This window comes from Odontesthes bonariensis, chromosome 18 (genome assembly GCF_027942865.1).
Source record: "Odontesthes bonariensis isolate fOdoBon6 chromosome 18, fOdoBon6.hap1, whole genome shotgun sequence".
In the NCBI taxonomy this organism is placed as follows: domain Eukaryota; kingdom Metazoa; phylum Chordata; class Actinopteri; order Atheriniformes; family Atherinopsidae; genus Odontesthes; species Odontesthes bonariensis.
This window is the reverse complement of record NC_134523.1, coordinates 18984765-18994729: the sequence shown is the minus strand read 5'-3', so window position 1 is coordinate 18994729 and position 9965 is coordinate 18984765. Positions and strand designations below refer to the sequence as shown.

Genomic DNA, 9965 nt, shown 5'->3' with positions numbered 1-9965 from the left:
GTCAGTTGGTGTTGATGCCATTGTTGAAGCTCTTATCAGGGACTTCTTATGAGTTTGTAGGTCTGAGGATTTCCTCTTCACGTTAACCACAGACTGCCCGCTGGTTAGCAGTCTTCAGGTAAAGGGGTGGAGCCTCTCAGTGCTTTTATCAGTTTTTTTAAAGGGATAGTTCGCCTCTTTTGACATGAAGCTGTATGACATCCCATATTAGCAACATCATTTATGAACATTTTTCTACCCCCTGCTGCGTCCTGTGAGCCGAGTTCCAGCCTCGTTTTGGTGTTGACGAAGGTAGTTCGGCTAGTTGGCTGGGGCTTAAAAAAAATAAAGCTTCTCAAAACAATATGCGTTCAAAAGGGTAATACATTTGCATCACAAAATCGCCCATCCAGAAAAAGTCAGACCTCACATCACTTGGCGCTATTTCTCTCTCCCTTCGTATCACTACGGGCTGTGTAAACTGCAGACCGAGCAGCAAACACCGTAACAGGTGCGGCTGTCGCTAGGTGGCTATACGCAGTGATATGAAGGGAGGCAAAAATAGCGCCAAGCGATTGTGAGGTCAGACTTTTTCTGGAGGGACGATTTTGTGATGCAAATGTATTACTCTTTTTGAACGCATATTGTTTTCAGAAGCAAAACGCTTTATTTTTGGGACCCCAGCCAACTAGCCGAACTACCTTCGTCAACGCCAAAACTCGGCTGGAACTCAGCTCACAGGACGCAGCGGGGGGTAAGTCAATGTTCATAAATGATATTGCTAATATGGGATGTCATGCAGCTTCATGTCAAAAGAGGCGAACTATCCCTTTTAACATTTTAATCAAATGGTTGTTGTGATTTTGTTGACTTTCTAAAGAGAAAACACCACACAGTCATTTCTAATGACCCTTGGTTTTTGGTCATGATGGTGTTCAGCTGGAGTCCGTGAGGTGCTTTCATGTGCAACATGTACCATCAGACAAGAGAAACATTCACGTACAAATGAGTGTTTTCATTAACAGAGGAGTCAGGGAGGAGGGCAAGGAGTGTGCTTGTGTTCATGTGCGTGTGGGTGGTGCTCATTTCCAGGAAGAGGTACAGAGAGGGAGAGTTTGTGTGTGTGTTACTAAGTGGCTTCCTGGTCCACCGGGTGTATCCTGTTAGAACACACACTCTGTGGGTCCTGTATGTGTGTGTGTGTGTGTTGTACATTAACTTTATCAACAATAACGCACACACAAAATGAAGTCATAGCTTTTGTGGAGAACACAGTTTGTGTGTTGTTGCTGGTGACAAACTTAAATGTTCTCATGTCAGGATTCACAAATTAAAAACTTCATTGGGAAAATCAGGCATTTTACAACGGGCTCCAACGAGTCCAGTAATCAGCGAAGGTCAAAGTTTAATGAAACATTGTTCAATCATTAAACGTTAACAGATCAGGAATGTTAACACGTAACTTCAGTCTGTATGAAACTCTTAAGATACACACATATATGTGCTGTGTTCTATATATCACAGGCTAACACATCAAATCAAAGCATTAAGAATTTAAAGAAAAAACATTTTCCGCTTTTGCTTTCACATTTTACGTCATGACGCTTCTAATTTCTTAGAAGCGTTTCACTAATGTTTTCAAGAGAAGAACACAGACTGTTTTGTTGCAGAAAATGCTAAAATCACACCGCATAATAAGAACACTAACTTCTTCCAGAAGGTATGCAATCATCAGCTGCAGATGAAGGTTGTTGGTTTATCTTGAAATGAATTCTTTGTGCTACAAGGACCTCACATTTATAGAAAAGCTGCCTTCAGAACTTATGTTGGCATGAAAACTCAAAATCAACAGTAAGGGAATATTGAGTTCATTGGTGTTCAAAGTGACAACTTAACTTTCTACAGTGAGTTCAGTTTAACGTTTTGCTGGAGGGTTTTTAAAAACCCACATTATTTATATCTAATTAATAACAGCAACTTACTAATATTGATCAAATATTAAGAAATTATCTTCACATTTTGATAATATTAAGTGATACAATACAAATAATACAGATCACTTCAACCTTTAAGTTGAAATCTGCTAATTTTTATTGTTGATGATCAGAGGAGGCTCTGTGATGTATATCTATAAAGCAATATTCGCATGAATTTACATGGAGACACGCATTAAAAAAGAATAAGGAGTAAAACCACAACAAACAAACACAACCACATGAAGAAATCTCATCATCAGCTATTTACTTTGTGTCAACTTCCAAATGTTTTCTCTATATTCTGTATAATGATCAATAATCTCTGACAATATTCTTTAATGCTGTAATGGTGTGAATGAATTTTCCAGCCAGCAGCTTCCTGATTCTGTTAAAACGCAAACGTACCTTTCCAACAAACATCACCAACTCTGGTGTGAATCACCAACGCTGTGAGCAGCTGCCTCCAAATTGTGGTTTCATGATCGCTGATTTTAAGCCTCACTTGATGCAACCACACTGTCTGCAGGAGTGCAGCCGGCCACCAGGGGGCTCCAGAACAACGAGGGGTTTCTGCGTAGACTCTTGTGATGAAGTGGCCCCTGGTAAAAAGCAATAGGACTCCACATTCTGACTATTTTAGCCCAAACTGACCCAAACCGTCACCAGAAGGTAAGCAAATCTAACAGTCCTGATCCATTTTACTGCCCAGGACTGGAAGTGATTTCATGTTTTAAGTTTCAATTAGAGCGTAAAATTTACAGCCAATCGGCTTCAGGAGACGACAGAGGAGCGGGCTGCGAGCAGGGGTGGGCAGAGCACGCGCACATGCACGCGCGCGCACTCACCCCTATCCTCATCAGTGTAATTGAATATTCCCTCTGCGGACCCACGGGTGGGACATAGACGCGCACGCGCACACGCTTAGTCAGCGTTATCATGACTGCCCTCATGCCCTCTACATCCCCCTCCAAAAATGTGTGCGTGTGTGCGCGTGGCCGCCGGGAAGCACAACATTGCCGGGACGTTTTTTTTTCTGCCTGTAGTGAACCGGAAACCTGGCGGGAGAAGTGGGGATCGATCCTCCTGTGAGACCCCGTTAAAAACGGAGCCCCCGCACCTCTTCTTCTTTTACTTCTTCTTCGCCTTTAGAAGCAGCGCGCGTTGCTGTGGAAACATCTCCTTCTAGTTCTGTCCTCTGGGAACATGAAGCAGCAGGAAGCGGCGGTCTGAGAAGCTGAGCAGGTAAAGAACCGAGTGTTTCCTCAAGTTCACAGCCGCAGGCACGACTCTCGGTACCAGAGGAGGATCGGGCTGGACCCGAACCGTTCCTCGGTACAGAAAAATTACCAGCTAGAATGCAGGTATTTGCTTCTGTAATTTGCAGCACATTGATCTGATGTTGAATAGCTGAGATTTATCAGAGTTTTCCGTTTTTAAAAAGAAAATGAACTGGTAGGTTATTAATGAAATGGTTTGTTGATAATGAAAAAAAATGTTAGCAATTTAAAAAGAGTGATACATTTGTGCAAGTTTTTTTAAAGTATGATAAATAAACAAGAAAACTGTCATTTGGCTCTTTATTTTATTTAAGTGAAAAGTAATTTTAGATTTTCAGGCATTTGCATTCTTCAACACATCTCAAACGCAATATATGCTTTTGTGTTTTGTACAGAACAACACATTTAAAGATGAACATTTTTTACATTTAAATCAATTAAATGGTCAGTATTGACAGTAATGAAAAATGTCTGAATGATCTGCATTCTTTGGGATTTTTTTATGTTTTATTTTCTGTTGCTGTGAAACTAATCGGTTTTGTTTTGGTTAAAAAATAACAAAAACAAACAAAAAAAAACAATTCATAGCAGATGCCATAGGTTTTATTTCAAAAGAAGTGGATTTTCATTTAACATTTTTGACATCTCTGCTGTGCAGCAGATGGAACATCTGTCTGAATGTTTCTCAGCTGATTCGTCTCAGTTCAGGATTAAAGCATTTTTCTGAATGCAAAACAGGTTGTTTTTTTTTAAATTTTTAAAATTTGGTGTATGAGCCTCCGCCCCAGCAGAACCTGATGCTGTGGATGGTTTGTTTTATATTAAACTGAACTGAAGGTTCAGAAACAGAAGATGAATCCCTGAAACTGCCCCAGTTGTTTGCACCCTGTTTGATCTGCTGCAACCGTGTGAGTCTCTGCTGCTGTTTCGCAACGGCAACACTTATATAAGACTGAAGGCTGCACGAGAACAATGGCATACACACACCGAAACACACACACATCCAGTTGCATGGCGTGCCTCCTGTCACTTCATAGTTATGTGTTTATTATGTGTTAGATTAGTCCACACGCAGCAAAACTTCTCAGACATGTCATTAATAATTTTGACGTATTTGCACCTTTCAAAACTAGGTTACAGATCGCCATGGGACACAAATAAGACCATAAAAAGCAAAAACTGGATAAAATGAGTGAAAAACATTTAGATTTCTTTTCTCCTGTTTTGTGTTGCTGGATATTTGTCGACCCAGCAGGAGGAGAGCAACCTGTACTGATGCAAGTTTCTGTTCAAGTTTCTGAGCATCAGTAGTTATAACTTATAGCTTATAATGGTTTAAATATGTATGTATTTTAGTTATTTCATGCACAGATCACCACTGATACTCATACAGGGATCTGGAAAAACTGGACATTACTAATGTTGCCTCATGTTATTATGCACCTTGATACTATGCTCCATATTAGTCATAGTCATAATCCTAGTGTTTACAGTTATTTATTGTCGCTCACTCTGTCTTTTTGCGCTAAATCCTATGTAATGTGTACAGTTTTTCTTTTACTCTGCTTGCCTTACAAATTGCCCCTCTGGGACGAAGAAAATGATTTGAACTGAATTGAATTGTATAAAACAATCAGCAGTGTTAATGTTGGACTCACACGGCGCATATGTTGCAACTTGAGTTCAGATGCAGACGCTATCCTGTTCACATTTCTGAGTTTTACTTTCTGACTCATCCTGATTATCTCAGTGTCCTTAAAGACATCAGAAGCCTCAGTGAGTCAGAGATGAAACACCACAACTCAAACACAAAGTGTTTCACGTGTCCTATCTGTTTCTACCTTTACTCCTCAGCATCTGATCGTATCAAAGCTGTTTCATCTTTACAAAATCTTTTTTTTTATTGACAGACTCTGACCGACTCTGTCTGCTTGAATGGTTCACAGACCAGCGCATTAGATCTCCACCAGCCTGCACATCTCAGTGCATTTTACAACATTTACTCATCCAGTTAATGCAGTCAGACCCGTGTTTAACCAGCAATTATCTGCTAACAGCTTCGTTGTGGACTTAAGTTCCATATCTGGTGACCCTCAAACACACATGTGGCCTACATGGAGCTAATGGGTAACAGTTTATGGATCCCACATGGAAACACTGCCGAGTTCCCATAATCCCCACCGGTTCCCCAAGCGGATTCATTATCACTCAAACATTTACTTCATTCATAAAAAGAAAAAGGAGAGACTGTGGGTGACTGTAAAACTTCAGAAGTTTGTCTTCTGTGTTTATCTGGAAGACAAGCAGGAAGAATGACAGGTTGTTTTATCCAGAGCACAAGCTGTTTGATTAAAAGGATGTAATGGACTTTTTTACAAAGAAGACGACAGAACTGAAAAGCCTGTTTTACAAGGTAGACAGGCTGTGTTGACATGTTTTATTCAGAGCACAAGGTATTTTAACCACAGGACAGACTGTTTTATTTTCAGGAAAGGCTGTTTAAATTGAGGTGACTTGTGCTTTTCCCCCTTCAGCTTCTCTGCCAGACAACAGAGCTTTGTTTTATGCACAAAAAAGACAGATTTATGCCCAGATCAGGCTGTTTAATTTATGCTGTGCTGTATGTTTGTCTGTTGCTGGTCTGAAAGGCTGTTTTATCCCTGTGGCATATTGTTTTATAGACAGGACAGACTGTATTATCCAGAAGTTTGGCAGTTTTATGTATGCGACAGGACAGAATGTTTAATTGATGCTATCGTGTGTTTGTTCCCTGCTGCTTGTCTGACAGGCTGTTAGACTTCCCTTAACCATGCGGTCCTGGCCTTGCCCGGTGTTCTTCCTCGTCCTGGTCCTTGTCCAGTCTGCTGAGTCCATGCCCTCTGCTGACAACACCACAGACAACCTTCAGGAGGTAACTCTGGCAGCCATCTTGCCCCTGACTAACACTGACTATGCGTGGGCGTGGCCTCGGGTGGCACCGGCTCTCTACCAGGCCGTGGACCGGGTGAACTCTGACCCCTGGCTGCTGCCTGGCCTGAAGCTCGGTTTGGTTCACGGTAACTCAGAGAACCATGAGGGCTTCTGCTCAGACTCCATGGCGCCGCTGGTTGCTGTAGACCTGAAAGTGTCCCACGACCCCTGGGCCTTCATCGGACCCGGCTGTGACTACTCTTCCTCACCAGTCGCTCGCTTCACTACCCACTGGGATGTTCCCATGGTGACAGCTGGGGCTCGTGCGTTTGGCTTCAACCTGTATGCGGCGGTCACCAACACCGGCCCCACCCATAAGAAGCTAGGTGAGTTTGGCATGAGAATACATGAGAAGTTCGGCTGGCAGCGGCAAGTCCTGCTCATCTTCAGCGACAACAAGGACGCCAATGATGACAGACCGTGCTACTTCGCCGTGGAGGGGCTGTATGAGCTGCTGAGAAGAGACAACATCACTGTCTTCGATCGCATCATAGAGGGCGATATCAACTACAAGTTGGAGGTCCAAAAGATCCGTGAGAGCGGAAGAGGTCAGCTGCTTTAGTTTTCAGTTCTATTATGCATTTATTTCTTTGCTCGCTGCCTTTCCTTCTACCCTCTCCGTTCCTTCCTTTTTTTCACTCGAAGCAGTTGAGGTCTGAGGCTTTAGCCACTTCATTCGTGTCATGAAACTTTTTAATGTTTTATCTGTTCCTTCCCAACCTAAATCTGTTATTCAATGATCTTTTACCAAGGAAATCCACGACACTTCATCAGCTTTTGTTTCCTGGTTTCAATAACTTAGACTCAACCTGCTCATTTCTTTTTGTCTTTCCCTCCTTTTTTTCTTCCTTTCTTCCTGCCGAGGTCAGACATTTCAGTTGTTTCCACCATCTTGCTTCATTTGCTTTACTCTCACCTTCCTGTCTTTCTTTTCTTTTTGTCCCTTCCAGGAGATATGAGAGATTAGAGATATGATTATTCAGCTGTTTTCCTTTTCACCTTTCACCTCTTTTTCTTTCCTTTCTGATATTTTTTTTTCACCAGATCTGCAAGAACTGTTGATGTCTGATGCTTCACCTCCTTTCATTTCACTGTTTGGTTCCCTCTCGCTCCTTTCTTTCCTCCTACGTCTTTTCCTCGTCCTCCCGTCTTTGGTTTCCTCCTTCCCTTGATGTTTTTCTCATCATTAAATGATGGTTAATTATTGTTTGATTTTTCTCCGTACTGGTTAATGACTGACCTCAGCTCCGTGTGTGCGTCTGTGTGTGAGTTGTCTGCTGTTGTACGTCCATGTTTATGAGGACCGATTTCAATTTAGGGCCTCAGGAGTGAAAACATTCCTGCATTGTAAGGACATTCCTGCATCGTGAGGACATTTTGGTTGGACCTCCGTGAGATGGTTTAAGTTAGAATCATATTCAGCGAAGCGTGTCATGTCAGTGATTGGTCCTCACAGGTATAGAAGACTGATGCATGTGTGTTTATTGAACACACCTGTAAATAATCATGACTTTAGTGCGGAAGAAGAAGTAAATGTGTCCTCTAATCCTCCTTTGTTTGACTTGCAAGTATGTTTAATGTGAAACATGTTGCTGACGTCATGAAATAAAGTTAGTGCGCATGTTAAAGTGTCTCATTACTCCTCTACAGAAGTACTATTACTAGGTATAGCAACATGAAGCCTGATAATCTGATACAAACCACTGTTTAGTTGTATTAAACCAATGGTTTACTAGAGATTGGTAAACTAATTTCTATCAAATTTTTTCCCTTTGCCCCCTTTTAAGACACTTTATGACACCTTAAACTATACAGCAGCTCAGAGGGAATATTTGACTTTAAATGCCAGCCTTGCTTCCTGTTTTCTTACATTAGAAAACTTTACACATAAAGACACATCAGACGATAATTGTGTATGCTCATGTTAATATTTTTAAGCATTTTTTAGGTCGTCTATACACAACCAAATGCTTAAAAAAATAAGCCACAGTATGTAGTTAAAATGAATGTAAAGTGGTGCTAATGTAATGCAAACAGAGTGAAATTTGACTCTTTTACGTTCATCCTGTGAAAACGCTCATGTAAAATAAGCTGTTCTGATGTTATTGCATGTTTGTAGAGTTTGTATGTCAGGATCAGACACCAGCAGGACTAAAGCTGCCTGATAGCAATATGATGTGTGATATGACATCATCACAGACACACTAACTGCTCCTGTTGTCCTCTAACTGACACCAGCTGTTGCCCGCGGCGATGTTGGATGTCCTCAAAGTAATTACCTCTGTGTGTCTGTGTGTGTGTGACAGGTGTAATTCATGTTGTGGGGATGCAGATCTGTTTACTCTGTCACATTTTGGGGAAGTGTCTTCATTTCTACGTATCGTAAAATATTAAAGTGGATACGGGGTAAGTAGAGATTAGATTAAGGTTAAGTTAGGAGTACAGGTTACGATGAGAGTGATTCTTCAAGAAATTAGAGTAAATCACTGTGATGTCCTCAGAAGAAATGGAAACACTACTGAGTGCGTGGGTGTGTGGCAAAAACAAGCTCTCAGTCAGCTATGTCTTTTTTTTCTGTTTCTATTAAAAACAGAAAAACCAGCATGTGAGTTTGTCGTTTTCACATGCAAAACTCTCCCTGTCCACATAATTAAGTCCACCTTGGGGACTGTATGGAGATAATTTGGGGTGAGGTGGGGCATTTTTCTTTTCCTGCAGGACTCTGAGTGACACTTCCTAACTGGGAGGTTATTATTTTCATTCTGCATCAGAATAGAGGGGAACATGGTGGGGTTGCTTTAAATGTTTAGGGAGAGTTGGGAAGGACGTTTTTCCATTTTCTCATGACACATTAATGTTTTTAATCTCAGGAGGAAAATTCTACATACTATATTAGTTGGGTCATAATGTGAGGTTCTGTGACCATTCTCTGGCAACAATGTTTTGATGATTGATTTTACCTCTATGGACCCTTTAGAAAAGATTTAGCCCCTATGTCCCTCCCAAAAATCCCGGCATTTTTTGCTAGAGAGCCAAATTCAAAATGGCGCCTGGCGCCATCTCTAAAAAATAACTTTTGATCTGAATGACCTAGAATCATGTATGAAGGCACTTTTTCATACAAGTCAACCATGAGGATTCCAAATCTGACATCATTTTAATATTACAACTTTGCTTTGACTGTGAAATTCAAGATGGCTGCCATCTAGTACAGTGGTTTCCAACCTTTTTAGTCCAGTGCCCCCCCCCTGTCAAGGTGTCATTTTGAAAGTCATTGTTGTCAATGATACTGATACTTGGTTCTCCCTCAGCAATGTCATCAGGACACACAGAACACTGCTCAATATCATGCAAGGTCCAGATATCACGCAAGAGAAGCACGTCATGGTAGCTGATCCCCATGCCCAAATTGTAGTAGCAGTCAACAAGCTCCTTGCTGCGAGTCAGACCTCGAAGGGTGATGGTGGCATTGATGGCCGTAGTGGTGGGTCGTTTTATCGCATACTGTGTGATGAGAGAGGTGAGGGAATGTGTGCATGGAGACAGATCTACCTCCTTCTTCCCCCGTAAAGCAGATAGCAGCTGCACAAGGAGAGGTGAGAGCTCTTCCTCCTCCTCCAGTTCTTCAACCCTTGGTGGCCATTGGATGAGTTTTATAGATTTAATATCTTCCCTGATCCGCTCAGCCACATTGTGCACCAGTTGCTCATTGCTGACGCCGATGGAGTTTAGTGCTGCTTCAACATATGACCCACCCCCAGAC

The 9965-nt window shown here is 41.7% G+C and overlaps 1 protein-coding gene across 2 annotated transcripts in view; it reads left to right on the top strand.

Moving 5' to 3' along the window:
• The first annotated feature begins 2797 nt into the window (after positions 1-2797).
• The window catches only part of npr1a (natriuretic peptide receptor 1a), a 43281-nt gene continuing 36113 nt past the window's right edge, over positions 2798-9965 (top strand). Inside the window, exons 1-2 of one of the 2 annotated variants that reach the window (XM_075449098.1) lie at positions 2798-3197; positions 6021-6750. In XM_075449098.1, the coding sequence (XP_075305213.1) occupies positions 6042-6750 (709 nt within the window). In that variant the 5' untranslated portion in view covers positions 2798-3197; positions 6021-6041. The other variant, XM_075449097.1, reaches the window with a different exon arrangement.